Source organism: Nicotiana tabacum, chromosome 12 (assembly GCF_000715075.1).
Source record: "Nicotiana tabacum cultivar K326 chromosome 12, ASM71507v2, whole genome shotgun sequence".
NCBI classification, from domain to species: Eukaryota; Viridiplantae; Streptophyta; class Magnoliopsida; order Solanales; family Solanaceae; genus Nicotiana; species Nicotiana tabacum.
Genome location: NC_134091.1, coordinates 2540955 through 2562611, shown reverse-complemented (window position 1 = coordinate 2562611; position 21657 = coordinate 2540955). Strand labels below are relative to the sequence as shown.

At 36.0% G+C, this 21657-nt stretch overlaps 2 protein-coding genes across 2 annotated transcripts; one reads left to right on the top strand and one right to left on the bottom strand.

Moving 5' to 3' along the window:
* Positions 1-2023: 2023 nt before the first annotated feature.
* Positions 2024-4807, top strand: LOC107775702 (uncharacterized). The gene is made up of 2 exons (XM_016595452.2): positions 2024-2387; positions 4377-4807. Exons 1-2 carry the CDS (start codon positions 2275-2277, stop codon positions 4582-4584), a joined length of 321 nt encoding a protein of 106 aa, XP_016450938.1. The 5' UTR covers positions 2024-2274; the 3' UTR covers positions 4585-4807.
* Positions 4808-4878: 71 nt separating this feature from the next.
* LOC107775700 (lysine histidine transporter-like 8) lies at positions 4879-8254 on the bottom strand. Its single transcript, XM_075226023.1, has 5 exons — positions 7853-8254; positions 7009-7142; positions 6312-6742; positions 6085-6216; positions 4879-5604 (listed from the first exon to the last, which is right to left on the bottom strand). Exons 1-5 carry the CDS (start codon positions 8203-8205, stop codon positions 5119-5121), a joined length of 1536 nt encoding a protein of 511 aa, XP_075082124.1. The 5' UTR covers positions 8206-8254; the 3' UTR covers positions 4879-5118.
* Between the last annotated feature and the right edge of the window lie 13403 nt (positions 8255-21657).

Genomic DNA, 21657 nt, shown 5'->3' with positions numbered 1-21657 from the left:
CTTTGCTATAGAAGGTAAAAATTCCAATTTTTTATATCAACCTGGACAGCTCGTGCCAACAACAGGCCTAGCAGGCCTAGTTTGATCAGAAGCCTGATTTCATGTAGAAGTCTGGCCCAACTCGGGTTATGACTTGGACTTGGGCGGCGGACATGCCCTTTAGAAAACGTAAAAATAGCACGGTATAGTCAGTTCTCGGACTGGTCATTCAAAAATAGCCAGTATTTATGAAGTCAATGAAAAATAACCATTATTTTGCTGCAACAGAGACCGGTCCAGCATAATATACTGGAGTTCGGTGCACCTGTGTATGAACTCCAGTATATTATGCTGGACCGGTATACTTTGCTGACTCCAGTATAATATACTGGAGACTGAAGCATCGATGCTCCAAACTCCATTATATCATACTGGACAATTATACTTGCTGGAACTCCAGTATATTATGTTGGAGTTCTAGTTTACTTATGCTGGAATTTCATCATATTATGCTGGAGTTCCAGCATACTTATCCTGGAACTCCAGTATAATATGCTGGAGTTCTAGCATATTTATGCTGGAACTCCAGTATAATATACTAGCGTATTTTTTGGGTTTTGAACAGTGGTTTTGCTCAGATTTATTTTTACATGAAAAGTGACTAAATTTCGATTACTTTTAAAACTGGGCTATTTTTGAACGACCAGTTGTAAATCTGGCTATTTTTGAATTTCTTCCTTAGAAAACTTATATTCAAAATTTAATATTTTTTAGTAAACAAAGGTGATTTAATTTTATATATCAAAGATAAATTGACAAAAAACTGAATGAACTTCTCTATTTACTTACGAGTTTAAGTAATAAAGCAAGTAAGTCAATTCCTACTATGAATGAGAAAATGTTGAAGGTGACAAAATGCGTCTAAGATCAAAAGAAGGTGATAAGATTTGGTGACCAGGATCTTAGGCATTTGGAAATGATTTGGTCGAAGTGAAAAAATAATTATTTGGAGTTAAAGTTAAAAAGAGTATTTAGATATAGTTGTGTTCAATATAATTTTTTTTTATGAAGTTCTGCGGTGAAACTTATATTGTCAGACCTCTCAATAACATCATTCTTATATAACAACACTTCACTATAAACGCTAAGTTTTTTCGGAACCAATTTTCATGTTATGTAATAATATATGTTCTATATAATAACACTTCGCTATAACATTCAAAAATATTTGGAACAAACGAGGCTGTTATAGAGAGATTTGACTGTATAATGTTGGTTAGCTCATTCATTACAAGTAGGGGTGTACATGGACCAGGTTGGTAAAACGGACCAAACCAACTATATTCTGACAATAATGTTTCATTGATATACACTTTCAAGGTTAACCAAATTTAGTAATTAAACGTAAAAATCAATATGATACCTAAATAATAATAATCACTTCACATTCGAAAAAGATATAACAATTTAATAGATCTTAACATATGATGTGAATATGGAAGAACAAAAAGATTGACGCATTTCAGTAACACTTGATGAGAAAGTGATCATACAACCCATTATTTAAGGTTAATAAATATGTAGCACTTCATATACTATTATCATACCCCGCAAGATAATCCCAAATATTTCTATATATTTTTTAAAGAAATTTCTATATAAAATCTTAAAAGTACATATAAAAATTATATATTTATATGTCGGATTGATTCGGGTTTTTTGATTCAATACCAAACCAAATCAAATCAAACCTAGTCGAGTTTTTTAATCGGTTTGGTTTGACTTTTCGGTTTGGTGCGATTTTCCGGTTCGGTTTGTACACCCCTGATTACAAGACTAAATAAGTACGAGTCCAATACCGAGCCCATATATAACTCCACAGTTATAAAAAAAGTATTTGTATATAATTAAATTATTCTCACACTAATGACGACTCATTTGTATATGTCTTTCATGATATTTATATATTTTTATTTTATTTTATTTCATTTCGAAAAAATAAATCATACAAACATATTTTCAGAGAAATTAGTAATATCTCCAAAAACGTTTTAGGGGTAAAAGTGAAAAACAAAAAGTCAATAACAAGTAAGGTGAGATACTGGTGTCGGAATCTATTCTTCATAGTAATTCAAAGTTCCTTCCGCCGGCGGCCGTAATCTCGTCGCCGGAAAGGAACGGCGATTCGAAATCTCCGCCACAAACTAGAGAATTACACATTTACATTTGATTAGATTGAGAAGGAGAAGCTAGAAAAGGCAGGGGGAGGAGAGAAAGGAGGAAGGGGGCGGAATCATGATAACGCGATCGAATTTGGCGGAGCAGCTGAGAGAATATCAGATTCGATCAAAGCATGATTGGGCCTCCGTCTCGTTCTTCTCCTCCACCTCTAACATCACATCGACAAGGTATTCGATTAGTATTTCTATCTTCTTCTCTTCATTTCCTATTACAGCTTTTCTTTTTCAATTCATTTCCCGCTATCATCGAAATTTAGTAATATTTGTGGATATCAGTGGCTCACAATCTAATTTACGTGTAATGTGTATACACATTTTGCTAAATTTGGATTTGGTTTGGGAAAGTTTATGATTTTGGGGTTGTTCCTGTTATTAGACCAACAGTAGTTTTGGAAAATTTGAGTTTTTGGTTTAATTTGAAATTTTTGTGTTTGTCAAAGTTTTGGTTAATTTATTGAAGTATTTCTTTGCATTGCATGGCTGTATGATTAAAGTTGAGAACTTTAGATGAGAGGCATAATGTGTTTTTTTGTTAAATATAGTGGAAGAACTTTTTTGTGGGAAAAGTTTCATCTAGCTATATATTGATTTAGAAATGCTTATGTTGAAAGTTTCAGCAAAGTTAGTCATTTTATTTTTGAAATTTGCTGTGAATAGATTGTGTGATTGAATTTTACATGCAGACTTTATAGGTTAGCTTGAAATGAGACGTAGGAATTCGTAATTCTTGCTAACAGATGAATCGATTGATTATTATATGTAGACTTTATATGTTAGCTCGAAATGAGACGTTGGAATCATTAATTCTTACTCTGCCTTTTCCCCTCACTTCTCTGAACCTAGTAGAGGTTTAGACCGGGTTAATTATTGCATGGTCAGTACAACGAGGAAGGTGAAATCCCCAACTGCAAGACACTTAGGGGTCGTTTGGTACGATGGATAAGCAAAAATAATCCTGGGATAAAATTTAGTACCATCTTATCCCTTGTTTGGTTACTAATCTCAGGATTAAAAATAGTACCGGGATAACTTATACCTGTCAGAGGGTGGAATAGTAATCTCATGATAAGCTATCCCAGGATAATGCAGTACAATTGACAATGCCATGAGTAATACAACATACCAAACAGTTAATAGAAAATAATATTAGGATAGTTAATCTCAGCATAACTAATCCCAGTATTTTGATAATCCTAGCATAACTAATCCGAACATAACTTGTCTTCAAACCAAACGACCCCTTACATCTGAATCTTTATATTTCTCCAAGTAAAGGTTGTCCTTTCATCTTTGCAAGTAGATACCAGGTGTGATTTTTGCTTCAAGAATATAGAGAATATAAATATGTGCGATGTATCTTCCCTTCTTCAGTGTCCATTTTGTCTAAAGCTTTTGTTATGAACCCTCCACATCAGCTACATTAGAACCCATAGATTTCCAATGTTGAATCTTTCAAGTTCGAACTTGTTATATGCAAGCAAGCTAAATAATTAAAACCAAGGCACTGGAAGTAACCAGCCTAGGAAGGCTAATGAGAAGTTCGTAAAGCTAATTGAGTACCTTATTATGCAGCCATAATTAATGTTTTCCCCGATTCCTTACTCATGGTGCACTCGCTTGATGATTTTTTGTCATTGTTTAGTGTTCCCAGTTGTAAGAATGCAATTCCGTTCACTCTCTTGGGGCTCTAGAGCTGATGGTCTTATCTGCAAAAGCTCTTGTTCTTGCATTTTTAGTAATAGGGGGATCTGAAAACCGAACTATCATTTTCTTGATTCTCTTTCCTCTAGTAACCTAAATCATCCTATTTGTTATTCCTATCATAATTTTCTTGAAAGAATCAGAACCATTAAACCATGGGGAGGTTGCAAATGGTAGAATGGATAAATGATCATCCTAAACCTCATTGAGAGTGGACATTGATGAAGAATGAATGAACTGCATCTTTGGGCTTGAGAGCTGTTTAAATCTTTTTGGGCAATTTCTTTTGTGAAATAACTGGTAGCATGGTACTTGATTTTGCCCTTTTCTCAATAGTTTACTGCTTAAATTCATAGCAACTCAAATATTTTGTCAGTGGTTTCTATTATCTGTGTACTATTTGTTCTGTTCTGAGCCTTTTTTTTTCTTATTTCCTTTTTTTTTGCTTTGATGCAGGGCAGATGTCGTCATCTTTGTAATATTTGAACTGGTTATTTTGGCACTCCTGGTTTTCTCTGCGGTTTCACTGTATTTCAAGCATCCGAAGCTTGCATTTATCTTAGTATGTGTTAGCTTGCTATTGCTTTTATGTGTGACAATTGCAAAGCAAGTTACAGCAGCCAGGAAGAAGAAGCGAAGGATGCTTCTTCCCTTATCAATGTAGAAGTGTGCGAATGGAGAACAACCTTTTGCTACGCGCAACCAACTTCTTGGTACGCGCAACCAATTTTTTGATATGAAATATGAAAAATCTTAAATAACTATAGGTGTTTGGGCTGGTTGATAAAGCTTCATGTAAGTTTAGCCTCAGCCCTACAATGTAATTTTCCTGTAACATCATTCTTATATATCTCTTGTTCAGTCAAGACTCGAGATATCTCATGAAATGCATATGTCCTGTCAGCATTGAGTGCTAACCACAAGAACCAAATGTCCCCAAATCAGAAGGATCTTGATCTTTGAAATCTGAACTTTTTTTTCTTTTTCCTATTACAAGCAATATGATTTTTACATATGAAATTGACAAACAAGATATAGGTGCTTGCATGCTTTTATATTTACAGAGTACAAGTTGCAACTTTCTCCTTTGGTGGCTGCTGTTAGGTTCTTTTTGCCCTTTCCCCTTTCCTTAACCAATAAAGTTATACCTTTCCAGTACTGGTTAGATTTTGATCAATTTCCTGAACCATTTGGGTCCTTACTGTGGCTTGAAAAAGTGGACATCCATACCTTGAATTGCTATAGTCCATATAGCACCAAAAACCAAAAGTACACTTAGAACCAAGCCTAAAAGTCCAAGAGACCAATTAACAAACCAAGTTGAAGTATATGTCTGAGGTTTCTTGATCATTATCCACATTAGACAAGGATATGCCAAAGTAACTGGCAAAGCAATTCCCCCAATTAGACCAGCCAAACTAGGCAAAAAGGGAAGTGCCACTGATATGAAAAATGCTAGGCATCCAAAGAATACTCTAAACCCTGTTCTAAGCCACCATGGACAGGGTTTTTTCTTGTTGCTGGTGTACCTAAACTCCAAATTATCAAAAACTGGCATTGCATAGATTTGGAATGATGTAAGGCTATGGACAACCACCAGTAAACTTGTTATTCCTAAAATTACTTTTGATGTGTCTTTTCCATGGTATTTGTCCAATGCACTCAATATCCCTCCATTTGGCATCTGTCATGACAAAACAAAAACATTGTTAATGTTCAACTTATGCTCTTTTCCTTAGGTTTATGAAGTGTTTATAACAAGGGGAAAAAAACACTCATCTACTTACATGAGATGTCTTAACTTTACCTTTCGTTATATTTTGAGGTTATTCATACCCTTGGTATTAGCAAATTGTCTCGTATTTGGCATTTACCTTGACTTAACCCCACCCTAAACTATAGTGGCAGCCAATTTTAAACCGTTGTTATAAGTAGAGGAATCAATCTAGACCTTTCATGAAGTATTCTGGCACGTGGAATCTACCCGATCCTCGCTGGAGCTCTCTTAAAATCAAGGACAAATACGAGACAAATTGCTATAACGATAAGGGTATGAACACCTCAAAGTATAATGGACAGTAAAATTGAGATATTTTATATAATAGAGGGATAAATTTGAAATTTTTTTCTATAAAACAATAACAAAAACTTTTAAAGACCTTACCAGGTTTCCATAAGCCCAGTAGCCTCCAATTGCCAGTGGAAACAAACACAAAGCAATAATAGAATATGAGAACTTGACTCCTTTCCACATGGGCACATGAGATGGGTTCTTTAAGCTAGAAGGCATTGTACCCTGTGACACACCAACCCATATTAAGAAAACAAGAACTTTTGAACAGTAAATATTTAGTACACAACTTTAATTTGTAATATTGCCTAGTTAACAACCTGTATCTCAAGGACAAGATTATGTCCCCTGAAAGCAAAAGCTATCATTCCAATAGCATTCAAAATGCTACAAACTCTTTCCAAATCAGATTTATTTTCAACAGTTTCAAAAGAAACATCTTCTGGCCTTTCTTTGACAACAGAAACTACCCATGTCAAGGTACAATAAGTCACTGCCGAGATCGAGCCGACGAGAGAAATTCCAGCAATGGAATTTAAATTAGGAAGCTGAGCAAGAATTATGGCTGAAACAGTGAATACAATGTACCACTCTATTGTACTTAGAGAGGTTAAATGGCAATGATTAGATCCACAGATAGTTTGGAAGAAAATCTTCATAGTTCCACCTCCGATCATAATAAGTGTAACGCAAGTACCACCTGATAGGTACATGGTTGGAAATAGTGCTAAAATTTTCCCCAGCTTTTCACCTACAATTTTTCAGAGATGAGAAAATCTTCATAGTTTTTTGTCTTATTTTTCAGGTTATTATTTTCACTGATATAGATAATTATCTTTAATTACATTTAAGTGACCTAATATTGTAAAAAATTTTACACCGTTAGTTAAAAAGTTACTCCTTAATTAATGAATCGAAGAAGCATGCAAAGATTGAGATATTATTAATATATAGTATAGTAAACACAGAGATATTAATTAATTGTGGACGTGATAAAAGATTGTGATTGATACTTACCGAAGGCAGCCATTGAGAGGCGAAGATATCGACTATAACGCATGCCAGGGACAGATTCATGAAGTTGGATGAGTAACCAGAGTGTGTATAATTGCCACATAAATATTATTGAGAGGCTTATTATCCCCCATATCCTACAAGTTTAATTATCAAAGTGCAAGTTGATCAGTTTACATCATAGAAATCCAACTTTCCTTTTGGGAGCAAAGGACAGATCAGTGCACTAAGCTCCCGTCATATATAAGATTCGGGGAAGGGTCAAACCACAAGGGTCTATTACGTACGTTTGGTATAAAAGGTTTTTCGAAAAATGTTTTCCAAAAGACGAATTTCCTCACTTTTGGGCAGAATTTTCCTTCACAATTATACAACTTTAACTTAGTGCCCGTTTGGATTGGCTTAAAAAAATAGTTTTTCGGTAGAAATAATTTTTAAGCCAAAAAATAATTTGGGGTGCCCATCTTATTGCTTTTGGCTTGTTTTAAACAGTTTTAACTTTTTAAGCACTTTTTAACTTTGTCGAACACTGAAAAAAGTTAAAAAGAACTTAAAAGCTGATTTGACCAGTTAAAAGCTAATCCAAACACCATATTAATCATTGCTTAAACCAACACTTTAATATACTAAAAATTTCATGAAAACACTATCCATTTTACCAAAATATTTTGCACTCTCTTAATAAGCACCGCAATTTTTATTCCAAAAAATATTATTTTTTTTAAAGGAAAATGGCTTTTGTAGTAGCAAACAATACACCGTTTATTTCTTTTTCTATTGGGGAAATAAAATACGAGCTAATGGAAAAAGAAAAAAAGATAAGAGTATTGATGATTATTACACATACCATCCAAGTGTAATAAAAGCAAGAGGAAGGACAAGAGCTTGGACTCCAATTCCAGAACTAAGTGTATGAAATGCAGCATAATATGCATTCCCATTTCTTGACTCAGTAATAGGAAGCCAAGCATCTTGAGGATCAAGTTTAGTGAAATGACCAATTTCTTCCATATATGTTAAAGCTTTTTTCATAGGACTAGCCAATGGTGTCATTATTCTTGCACCAAATGGACTTTTGGGTGTTTTTGGTATAGAATCAAGAATTGGAGATGGTGTTAAAGAAACTGTATTTTGCACTTCTTTATCACCAATTTTTAGTGGTGATTGGCTCATCTTAATTTCCACCAATTCACTTCCCATAATTATCTTCTATTCTTGTTGTAGTTGGACGATTTTCTTTTGCAGTGTGATGATACCTATTATATAGAAATTACATGCTCACTTCTCATTCCCAAACATGAATGAAAAGAGAATTAATAAAGTTGCATACTTTTAAGTTTGACCAGACCCCACATTTTGGCTGTTGTTACCTACTAATTTCTATGTAAAAATAGCATGGTATAACCAGTTTTCGGACCGGTCATTCAAAAATAACCAGCGTTTACCAAGTCAATGAAAAATAGCCACTATTTTGCTGCAACAGAGACCGATCCAGCATAATATACTGGAGTTCGGTGCACCTGTGTATGAACTCCAGCATATTATGCTGGACCGGTATAATTTGCTGGCTCCAGTATAATATACTGGAGACTGGAGCACCGGTGCTCCAAACTCCAGTATATTATGCTGGACCGGTATACTTGCTGGAACTCCAGTATATTATGCTGGAGTTCTAGCGTACTTATGCCGGAACTCCATTATATTATGCTGGAGTTCCAACATACTTATCCTGGAATTCCAGTATAATATGTTGGAGTTCAAGTATACTTATGATGGAACTCCAGCATAATCTACTGGTGTATTTTTTGGATTTTGAACGTTGTTTTCGCTCAGATTTATCTTTACATGAAAAATGGCTAAATTTCGATTACTTTGGAAACTGAGTTATTTTTGAACGACCAGTTGAATCTGGCTATTTTTGAATTTCACCCAATTTCTATGCCTAAACAATCTTGGTGAATACGTTTTTTTTTTTTTGTTTTTTTAAATTTTTTTTAAACAATATTTGGAATCCACCTGACTGACTGATGTAATGTATGTTCACGGTTTGTTTGCTTCATACTTATTATTTATATAATAGGATTTAAGTAATATATACTGATTGGGTAAAGAAATTACTATATCAATGTAGCTAGTTTTTGTTTAATCTATCACTATAGTATATGGTTATATACTATCATTACCATTGATTTTTGTCGAGTCATTAATGTTTACCATAGAAATTTACTTGTATTGACCTTATAAATGATCTGATTATGTAAAAGAAAAATTCACTGTTAGTGCATAAAGTTTTAAAAATTTATAATTTTTTGAATTACTCCATTGCTCCTTTATTTTATTTTAAATTCTCATATTTTTTTATTAGGGGTGTTCAAACCGAACCGAAAAACTACACCAAACCGATTAAAAAACCCGACTAGATTTGGTTTGACTTGGTTTGGTATTGAGTAAAAAAATTCGAACCAAGCCGACATATAAATATATAAATTTTATTTATATTTTTAAGACTTTATAGTCAATTTTCTTTAGAAAATATAGAAATATTTGGGATCCTCTCATGTATTAACCTTGAAAGCGTAAATTAACAAAAAATTATTGTTAGACGTCTTAGAAAATAACTATCATGTGTTACTAAAAAAATTCTCCCATTAGAATATTTTGATTAATCATATGTTTGTCAATTTTTTTCCATATTTACTAAACATATATTCACTTATCAAAGCTTTATCTATAATTTTAATAAAGTAAGATTGAAATAATATTCATGTAACAGAAAAACCCGAAAACCCCGATAAAACCGAACCAATCCAAACCGATATAGTTGGATTGATTTGGTTTTAATAAAAACCGAACCAACCCGGTCCATGTAAACCTCTATTTTTCATAATTATTCAAATGAAAAGTATGTATAATAACTCCATGCACGCATATTTAGAGCCGCCTTCTTTAAAATATAATCTTCTTTTCTTGGAAAACTACATACTCTAATTAAATTTCAGACTTTTAATTTGAGAATCATGAAATATACCCTACGCACGGGCAACAAGACCTGAATTAGAGCAAAATTTCTTAGGAATATTTCAAAAGTAGAATTGAAGATTCAATGAAACCTCAGTTTCACTTTAAGAGGAAGTGATTTCATTTTCATGTTCTTTTTTTTTTTCCACCTGTTGAAGTGCAGGGAAATTTCACGATTTAGAAAGCTTTTGACTCCTGGAAAATAAGTTGAGTGCATGTTTTAAATTCATATATGAGTTGGACTTGTGAAGCACCAAATGTGAGTGTGATGCCAAAATTTTCTCTTTCGAGGAAAGTTCTTAAAAGTTAACCACAAAGTGGGGTCTGAGGAGGGTAATGTGTACGCAGACCTTATCCTATCCCGATAGGGCAGAGAGACTGTTTCCGATAGATCCTCGGCTCAGAAAGACAGAAATAAAAAACAAGAAAAAAAAGACAATTCATTAGTAACTCCAGTAGAAACCGTAACAGTAACAGAAGCATAACAACTTAACACGGAGCAAATTGTACTTCTAAAATTCAAAATTCAGAATTTAATATTTCTTAAAATTTTAGTGATTTTTAATTCTAAATATATATTTAGGTTTTGTGTTAAAAATACCAAGTTCAGTTGAATGGAATCATTCTAAAATTATGCAAGTAAATACCTACACCTTCTTTTCCTTATTTTCCCTAAAATTTTCGATATATTTCGTAGAGGGATCAGGGAAAGGAGAGGGGAAATGGAACAATGAAGACTCGAACTCACACTTATTGTGCGGAAGACTCTCGCTGCCACCGCCAATGATGGTTTTAGGGGCTAATAGCGTTTGCTCATATCTTGTATATATATAAAAAAAATTTATTAAATATTTATAAATATTTAGTTGTGCATCTAGTTATTAATATAATATCATTATAGAAATTTATAAACTCTAAATTCTGGATCCGTCTCTGACCAGACTAGTAAGTAGTAATATGCTTGCACCTTGATTGATTTAGTAAATTGATAACTATAATACTCAAAGTTAGCAAAAATCTTTAAAATAATAATCTTTAAAGTAAAGTGCCCTATTAGGATGTGGCTCAAATCATCCTTCAACAACCTTAATTTATGTTCTAAGGATATAAATAGAGTTTCAATTTTTTTTTCTAAAAGAAGTACTCCTTCCGTTTTAAAATAGATGAGATATTTTTCTTTTTTAGTCTGTTCCAAATAAATAACACATTTCTAAATTTGAAAATAATTTAATTTAAACTCTTCATTTTACCTATTTTACCCTTAATGAGAAACTTTTACAATCACACAAATGTCATGACCCCACAAAGCTTTTACCCCTTAAACTTTTAAGACACCACAAGTTTCAAAAGTACTCTTTTTCTTCTTCTTAAATTCCGTGTCGAGTCAAACTAACTCATCTATATTGAAACGAAGGGAGTATTAAAAACAAAAGTAAAGAGTTAGTCATTACAACTCTGAATAGTATAACAACTTTTCTTGTCATCTTTCCCCAGCCACTAAGTGTATATACCAGTATTTCGTACGTAGAGCAGTGGCGGAGCCACCTTATACGAAGGGGTGTCAAATGACAACCTTTCGCGGGAAAAATATACTATATAGGTAGATAAAATATATATATATATATATATATATATGTATATATATATATATATATATATATATATATATTATGTATTGACTCTCCTTAATTTCCTGGTATATTTACTTTTATATATTTTGACATCCATTAACAAAAATTCTGGCTACTAGAGTACTTTTGCTGTCTGCTTTCACTTGAAAAAAACAAAGGAAAATGTAATTGACTATAAGCTGCTTGACGCGATAAGATGATGTGATTAGACTGACGCAAGAGAACCGACATCTATCTATATATATATCAATTTTCTGTCACATGCTCTAATTAATGCGTAACGATTTGATAATTGCAAATGGACTTTTCTGCATGCAAATGATATTTTTTTTTCGATGATAAAAGTAGCAATTTTTCTATGTTAATAAGGTATATGAGTACTAATAAGGATTACGATGAAGCGGTTAGTGGCGAAGCTAGAAAATGTAATAAGGATATTTAAAATTTGAATACATTCTTTGTGAGGGGTATGCAAAGGAGTTCAAAGTCTATTTTTGATTAATAACAAAAAATAGTTTATTCTATAATAGTATAATTTTCGGCAAAGAAAGTTCAATTGACTACCTTTGGCTACACATAGTTTTACCCTGGAAGCGGCAAGTACTCCTTAGAGGTCTTAGGTTTAAGTTTGGATGTAGAGTTATTTTTGTTACGGAATAGTTTGCCCTAAATATATAAATTCAAATTTAATCGAGCTTTGATGAGAATATTGAGTACCTTATGAAAAAACGAAATAAATAAGGTATATATGCATAAAGTTGCTTGTGTTAATGCATGTATGATGAAAGGCCCTCGAAATAAAGGAGGTGACCAACTTTGAATTGGTGCGACTTTATTTTTTTTTGTGTGTTTTTTAGTACTCGTATGACTAAGCTCCTTTTGGCTGTAGATGTCTCAAACCTTTTGCTTTGGCAAAGGCTGCTCTTTGGGTTCTTTGTATTAGAACTTCGTTTGTCATTAATTAATTTTGACATTTTAATGATCTTTTGTTCTAAAAAAAAAAGACGTTATTTAATATTTAATTTTCACCTGTTGTATTCACCTCTAAAGTTAAGGGGGAAAAACCGCTAGATCTTAATTTTGGAACCAATATTGAGCTTTATGTGAATTAGAATACAAATTGACAATATTATAAATTAATAAGTTAGTTAAAAATTTCAGGCGATCTTCCTTTAGAAGTCCAAAACCCCTGGTGCTTTTTTACCCGAGATTTGAACTTTATGAGTTCGAATTCGAAATATGCGATATTTCATTGGAATTTATTGTGTTTGAAATTTATTATTTGTATTTTCAGTGGATTTGTAATACATATAAAGAATCTAAGCTAAAGCTACTTATTAACATATAGTTTACTCACTAGATTTGCCCTAGGCATAATTACTCTAGTCTCTCTCTATATATAAAGAGGGTTTTGGATACGTAAAAATTTGAAAAAATGATATTTTATAGCCGCTGTAAAAATAATAGCAGAAAAATGTATAAAATTTATATATTTTTTGTATATACATATATATTATGTATGTTATATACAAGAATTATATAAATTTTATATATTTTTTTGGCTACCATATGTAAATAGTGTCTGGCACAAGCTAAACGTGATAATAAACCCTAAAAAAATTTATCATTTTTGTTGAATTCTGTTTGTTGGATGTTGATGCTTGCTTTAGGTCTAAATTATAATCCTTGTAATTTTAATGATATTTACAAAAATTGATAACACTATCTATTAGAAAATGAGATAATTATGCACCCCATCATCATTAACATAGAGATTTATTGGACTAGATCTTAACATTTTAACATATGGATCGGATAACAAAAACAATTAAGTGTAGGGAAGGTATGTGGAGCACTTTCTTGATTTACGTATCTTTTATCTCTTTCCCTGAGGGGAACCAAACTACATTTTTTCAAAGCTACACTATTAAATTATTGAATTTACACCACAATAGGGAATAGACATAACGAAAGATGACAAAGAGAAAAAGATCATTACTTTAACAAAAGACATCTTAATTAGCCACCAGCCCACTATTGGAGGTTACTTTTATGCACACATCCACTCTTATCGTAAGGTAAAAATAGCACGGTATAACCAGTTTTCGGATTGATCATTCAAAAATAACCAGCGTTTACCAAGTCAATAAAAAATAATCACTATTTTGCTGCAACAGAGACCGGTCCAGCATAATATACTGAAGTTCGGTGCACCAGTGTATGAACTTCCAGCATATTATGCTGGACCAGTATACTTTGCTGGCTCCAGTATACACTACTAGTATTTCGGAAAAAACGACCAAACTTTAGCGACCAAAGTTGGTCTGTCAAGAAAAACGACCAAAGTTGGTCGCTAGATTGGTGAAAATAATAAAATAATTATTTGAAATACATTAGCGACCAAGGTTGATCACTACTTGGTCGATAATTTCGTCAAAATGTTGACCAGTGTGATGACCCAGAAATGTCATCTTTAATTTAAACATTAAATTCTATGTTTTATGAAGATGTTAAGAGCTTACCCGCTATGAGTTAAGTATCACCTGAATAGTTGATGTGAATGGCGTTCCTTCTCTAGTAATATATTACTTATGAGACCAGTGTTGGTATTATTTTCATGTTGTGTTACGTTGATTGGATTATGTATATGTTGTTAGGATTGGTTTCTGGGATTCTCTAACAGGTGGATAGGCCCAGTTACAAAGGAAACTCTAGCGAAATTTTTGGTAATTTTGGGAGTTAGTAAAATTCGGGAAAAATTGAAATGTGCGAAAGAAGAGGTAAGTTATGTTATGCGTTTGGGGGCGGACTCTACTTATCATCGGACGACCTATTAACATGATGGATACCAATTGGATATGATAGCAAGTGTATGAAACATACTATAAGTGATATGAGGTCTAAGGAAAGTTCTAAGTCTAAGCCAAGTTAGAAAATTACATAATACATTAAAGTTGCAAATGAATACGCACAAGACCTTACTTTGGACGATAATATCTACATATATATAAAGAACTATGTGATGGAAAACATATCAAATGAAAGATTTTTGAGTCTATCTTCCAACACTTCAAACCGTTCGTCATTCGGACACTCCTACCAAAAGTTATGACCAAATTACCAAATGTAGCACAGAATTTTACACTACCGCGCCGCCCCATGCGGCGCAACTATGTAAATTATCAGAGCACCTCCAATTTCGTTTCTAAACACATTTTTCATTACCATGCCGCCCCATGCGGCGCGACAGTACAAAAACGGGTTTTTAAGACCCGACCCCCATTTCATTTAACTCGTTTGGAGTTTGTTATTTTGGGATTTTATGGTGCTTTTAGAGAGAGGGAAGAGCAATTCTAGAGAGAGGAAGAAGCTCAAGTGCCTTGTTCACCAAAAATCTTGTTCAAGCCTTGAAATCGCATCAAAGGATTGCTAAGGCTTCAAAGAGGTAAGAATTTCTTTTCCCCAATTCTGTAATTTCGAAATCTATCTAGAAATGGGTAATTAGATAGACGATTCATGGATGTTTGAGTATTAGTTATACATACTTGTAACAATAAGGTTATTGGAAGATTGTTGAGTTCAAATAGGTAAAGATTGGGTTAAAAATGGTAGAAATCTTCAAAACTTTAATTGAGGACTTGAAAGGCAATCCGATGTCGAAATTCGATAATTTTTGTATGGTTGAACTCATATCGGAACGAGTATTCGTATCTCGTAAGTTTTTCCGGGATTCATGACGTGGGTCCCACTGTTGAATTTTAAAATATATTTCAGATTTTATCTAAAAAATTAGTAAATTCATACGGAATTAATTCCTACGATTTGTATTGAGTATATTGAATTATTATGACTAGATTTGAAGCTTGCGGACACGAATTCGCAAGGCAAAGGTTTATTGGAATCTTGAATTGGTTGCAAAGTGAGGTAAGTGTTTGGTCTAACCTTAGCTTGAGGGATTAGGAGTCGAGTCCTATTTGCTATGTGATTATTGTTGAGTACGACGTATAGGCATGGTGACAAGTATCTATGCGTTGGTGTCAAGCATGACCGTGAGTCTTATAAATGTGATTTTAATGATTTCGTTGAATTATCTATGCTTTAGAAGTGATTTCTATTTGTTGTGAAATGTTTGAGGAAATAATTGTGACCTTTGAACATCGAGGAGCATTGACTTAAGGTATATTACAAGTTGTGAAAGCAAATGAGTTGATTGAACCCTTTGGAGCATTGGCTCAAGTGGTAAAGTAAATTGTGAAGTAAAAGTGAAAAAGAGAAAGAGTTATTAAATTGTCTCCCTTGCCTGGATTTAATTATTTAATTATTGTTCCCTTGCCGGGATTTCTATTATAATCTTGATTATTCCCTCGCCCCATTGTTTGTGATTATTCCCTGTGTATTATTTGTTTTGTGAGGAAAGAGTGTAAAGCACGAAGGGTGATGCCATGCCGCACGATGTACCATTCCGTGCCGATTCTATTGATTTTATGGTGAGGATGAGAGTATCACGAAGGGTGGTTCCGAGCAAGTGTTATTGAACTTCTGACTCTTGTTGATAATTGAATTACGGCTTTCTTTATATTCCTTTATTGGTTTCTTGTTAATACCTGATATTATTAACTCCCTTGCCTGAATTGCTTTGTGAATGCTGCTTGGGTGAGGAAGAGTGTAAATCATGAAGGGTGATGCCGTGCATGGTAAGGAAGAGTGTAAAGCACGAAGGGTGATGCCGTGCATGGTGAGAACGAGAGTAAAAGCATGAAGGGTGATGTCGTGCATTTGTCTTTATTTCTGATTCTTATTGAGAATTGAACTTTGGTGTTCCTTATATCTATCTACTGTTTTCCATTATATCTTGGTGTTTTTCCGTAGCATGTTCCCCCTCATATCTTTAATTGTACATTTCTGCCTTTGTTTCCCGTTGTACATGATTAAACTGCACAGGTTTATTTGGTAGTCCTATCCTAGCCTCGTCACTACATCGCCGAGGTTGGGCTCGACACTTACTCAGTACATGGGGTCGGTTGTACTGATACTACACTCTACACATTGTGCAGATTTATATATAGGAGTTGGTCCTAGCAGCGCACCATAGATTTGCTTGGATTCAGCTATTTAGAGGAGACTTGAGGTATAGCTGCATGGCGTTCGCAGTTCTGAAGTGCCCTCCCACTTATTATAGCTGTGTATTTCATTCAGACAGCTTTATTTTCATTCAGACCTTTATTTGTATTATTCTAGTAGCTCGTGCACTTGTGACAACAGTTCTGGGATGGTTTTTTGTCACGATCCAGAATTCCCACCCTCGGGAGTCGTGATGGCGCCTACTCGTAGAAGCTAGGCAAGCCACGAACTTAGAAATCTTTAGCTCTTCTATTTAATCCTTTTTACAACTTATATTAACAAGTGATAAACATCTAAATGACAGCGGAATACGAGATTTAAGCGGAAATCTTAAATAAATATAAAACCAAAATGTTTCGAAAGTCAGCACATGCCTCTACCCAGAAACTGGTATCATAATATCCACGGACCACTAAGATCACTACACACAACTATTTGAAAGAAAGAAGCACTGTCTGTTTCGGATACAAACAATAACAGAACATAATAAAAGATAGAGGAGACGTCGGGCCTGCGGACGCCTGCAAGGCTACCTCGGTATCTCGGTGGACTGAAGGTTGGCTCCCCTACTGTTGCTGATCAAGTGTCGCTCCGGTATCTGCACAGAGTGCAGAGTGTAGTATCATCACTACCGACCCCATGTGCTGGTAAGTGTCTGGCCTAACCCCGGTGAGGTAGTGACGAGGCTAGGACCAGACTCCAGATAAACCTGTGCAATTATTTAATATACAGCGAAAATATAAACAGGTAATAACAGTTTAAATGGGTGGGGGAAACATGCTTCGGGGAAACATATCAATTCTATCAGAAACTTAATAAAGTATGAAAGAACACTCGATGTCTACAATCAATACAATGACAATATTGTTGCGGCGCGCAACCTGATCCCTTATCATTTAACATTGTTGCGGCATGCAACCCGATCCACATATATAACTGTTTCGGCGTGCAACCCGATCCAATATAACATCTGTTGTGGCGTGCAACCCGATCCAATATAATATCTGTTGCGGCGTGCAACCCGATCCAATATAATATCTGTTGCGGCGTGCAACCCGATCCAATATAACATCTGTTGCAGCGTGCAACCCGATCCAATATAACATCTGTTGCAGCGTGCAACCCGATCCAATATACAGTCAACGAATAGCAAATAGGACACAACTCCTAATCCCTCAAGCTAGGGTTAGACCAAACACTTACCTCGACACCACGAACACAATTCAAGGTTCAATTATAGCTTTACCCCTTGATTCCACCGCCAATTCGCTCGTATCGAGTCATACATTACTTAATTACATCAATAAACGCTAAATGAATCAACCCCAATGCATGAAAATGAGTTTTTCAAAGTTTTACCCAAAAAAGTCAAAAATCGCCCCCCGGGCCCACATGGTCAAAACCCAAGGTTCGATTTAAAACCCGATTACCCATTCCCCCACGAACCCAAATATATGATTATTTTTGAAATCGGACCTCAAATCGAGGTCCAAATCCCCAATTTTTGAAAAAAACCTAGTATCTACTCAAAACACCCAATTTTCCCCATGAAAATCTTTGATTTTAAATTGAAATCATGTTAAAAAGATGTTAATGATTAAAGAAAACTAGTAAAAAAATGACTTACAAATGATTTGGAGAAGAAAGGTTGTTTGAAAAATCGCCTCTTATGTTTTTGGGGTTCTTGAAAAATGAAAAATAACTGAAAAGTCCTTTTAAATATACTCCTCTCAGACCCTCTCCGCGGATCGCATAAAAAACAATTGCAACCGCGGAGCTCCACCGCGGACCGCAAGAAATCGAGCGTGGCCGCGAAGGCATGGCCTGAGCTCCATATCTAAGTCCTTTACCTCCATCTCTAGCACCTCTACACCCACCTCTAGCTGGCTGGGCAGTCTGTGGAACACCTGGTGCCTGGACCATAGCACGGGAACCCTACTGCTGCGACTGAGTACCCACCAACCTCGGACAAGTCCTCCTGATATGACCATACTCACCGCACTCAAAACATCCACCTGAGTGTTGTGGCTGAGGAAACTGAGACTGACCCTAGCGACCCGAATGACCACCCCGAAAACTCTGGAGTGGCGGTGCACTGATAGGAGCTGGTGGTGCACTGTAGGACTACTGATCGGAATACTGCATCTGTGAACCACGACTACCTGAAGCGCCGTGAGAGACCTAAAGAGCTGACTGAAAGGGCCTAGGAGGAGGGCCTCTACCATATGAATCTCTGCCTCCAGACGATGCACCACTGAATCTACCTGAATGACGGGGCCTCTTATCCGACCCATGACCACTCCCTGTGACAGGACCATCTCCACTCTATGGGACACATTGGCCGCCTCCTAAAAAGTGATCTCACTCCCAGCCTCCCTAGCCATCTGAAGGCGAATCAGCTGAATAACACCATCAATAAACCTCCTCACCCCCTCTCTCTCTCGGTAGGAAGTATGACAAGAGCATGGCGAGCTAAGTCGATAAACCTGGTCTCATACTAGGTAACCGTTATGAAACCCTGCTGGAGGCGCTCAAACTGCCTCCGATAAGCCTCTTGCTGAGTAATGGGGAGAAACTTCTCCAGAAATAGTTGTTTGAACTGCTCCCAAGTCAAGGCTGGCGATCCGGCTGGTCTAGCTAAGCAATAATCCTTCCACCAAGTCTTGACGGATCCAGACAAACGAAATATAGCAAAATCAACCGCATTGGTCTCAACAATACCCATGTTCCTGAGAACCTCGTGGCAGCTGTCTAGATAATCCTGGGGATCCTTAGTAGATGCACCGCTGAAAGTGGAAGTGAAGAGCTTGGTGAACCTATCCAGCCTCCACAAAGCATCGGTAGACATAGCTGCTCCATCACCGGTCAGGGCTACCATACCCGGCTGAACTGCTCCAACTGGCTGAACCACTGGAGTATGAATTTGAGGATCTACCTGCTCCGGAGTGCGAGTATCAGGAGTCTAGGCCGCTTCTCCAGCCTAAGAGACGGCTGGTGCTACAGAAACCAAACCCGCTCGGGTGACACTCTTTATATGGCCCACTAATCGGACAAGAGCATCCTGAAGGACTGGGGTAGCAATAAACCCCTCTAGGACCTGAGCTGGGCCCACCAGATCTGCTGGGGCCAGAACCTCGTCATCAAAGCCAACCTAAGGCTCCGCTACTGGGGCTGTTGCTCGGGGCTGAGCTCTACCCCTACCTCGGCCTATGGCACGACTGCGACCTCGCCCTCTGCCCCTCGTGGGAGCTACTGCTGGGGGCTCGGGATACTGAGTAGTAGATGAGGAAGCGCGTGTTCTCGCCATCTACGAAATAATAGATTAGAAGTTCAATTAACATTGAGAAACAAAACCGCACGATGAGAAAGAACAAATGTGAAGTTTTTCCTAACTCTGCAGCCTCTGGGGGATAAATACAGACGTCTCCGTACCGATCCCTCAGACTCTACTGAGCTTGTCCATGAATTATAAGACCTATGTAGCTTAGAGCTCTGATACCAACTTGTCACGACCCGGAATTCCCACCCTCAGGAGTCGTGATGGCGCCTACTCGTAGAAGCTAGGCAAGCTACGAACTTAGAAATCTTTAGCTCTTCAATTTTAATCCTTCTTACAACTTATATTAATAAGTGATAAACATCTAAATGACAACGGAATATAAGATTTAAGCAAAAATCTTAAATAAATATAAAACCAAAATGTTTCGAAAGTCAGCACATGCCTCTACCCAGAAACTAGTGTCACAATATCCACTGACCATTAAGATCACTACACATAGCTGTTTGAAAGAAAGAAGCACTGTCTGTTTCGGATACAAGAGATAACAGAACATAATAAAAGATAGAGGACACGCTTGGCCTGCAAGGCTACCTCAGTATCTCGGTGGACTGAAGGTTGGCTCCCCTACTGCTGTTGATCAAGTGCCGCTCTGGTATCTGCACAGAGTGCAGAGTGTAGTATCAGCACAACCGACCCCATGTGCTGGTAAGTGTCTGGCCTAACCCCGGCGAGGTAGTGACGAGGCTAGGACCAGACTCCAGATAAACCTGTGCAGTTATATAATATACAGCGAAAATATAAACATGTAATAATAGTTTAAAAGGGAGGGGAAACATGCTTTGGGGAAACATATCAATTCTATCAGAAACTTAATAAAGTATGAAAGAATACTCGATGTCTACAATCAATACAATGACAATACTGTTGCAGCCCGCAAACCGATCCCTTATCATTTAACATTGTTACAGCGTGCAACTCGATCCACATATATAACTGTTGCGGCATGCAACCCTATCCAATATAACATCTGTTGCGGCGTGCAACCCGATCCAATATAATATCTGTTGCGGCGTGCAACCTGATCCAATATAATATCTATTGCGGCATGCAACTCGATCCACATATATAACTGTTACGGCGTGCAACCTAATCTAATATAACATCTGTTGCGGCGTGCAACCCGATCCAATATACAATCAACAATAATCATAGTTAACCGTCCCGGCAAGGGATCAACAATAGACTACACTATCCCGGCAAGGGAACTCAACAGTACAAGTATATACGTCCTGACAAAGGAGAAACAACCATAACCAAACTTGTTCCAACATCTAACTATCTCAACTATAACTCAACTAGTTTCAACATCTAACTACCTCAACTATAACTAAACTTATAACGACATCTAACTACCCAGCTATAACCAAACTTGTTACAATACCTAACATGAAGAATCATCAACCTAAGCGTCCGTAATATCAATTAAGAACACAATGAAAAGGAACCTCAACTCAACAATAGCTCGGCAAGGGGGCAACATAATGATCTCTTCTCTTTCTCACTTTTACTTCATAATTCACTTCATAACTCGAGCCAATGCTC

Coding starts and splice junctions, on each gene's coding strand:
- LOC107775702 (XM_016595452.2), top strand. CDS start 2,275: ATGATAACGCGATCGAATTTGGCGGAGCAGCTGAGAGAATATCAGATT. Junction 2,388..4,376: donor TCTAACATCACATCGACAAG/GTATTCGATTAG, acceptor GCTTTGATGCAG/GGCAGATGTCGTCATCTTTG.
- LOC107775700 (XM_075226023.1), bottom strand. CDS start 8,205: ATGGGAAGTGAATTGGTGGAAATTAAGATGAGCCAATCACCACTAAAA. Junction 6,743..7,008: donor CCTCTCAATGGCTGCCTTCG/GTAAGTATCAAT, acceptor GAAAAATTGTAG/GTGAAAAGCTGGGGAAAATT. Junction 5,605..6,084: donor ACTGGGCTTATGGAAACCTG/GTAAGGTCTTTA, acceptor TTGTCATGACAG/ATGCCAAATGGAGGGATATT.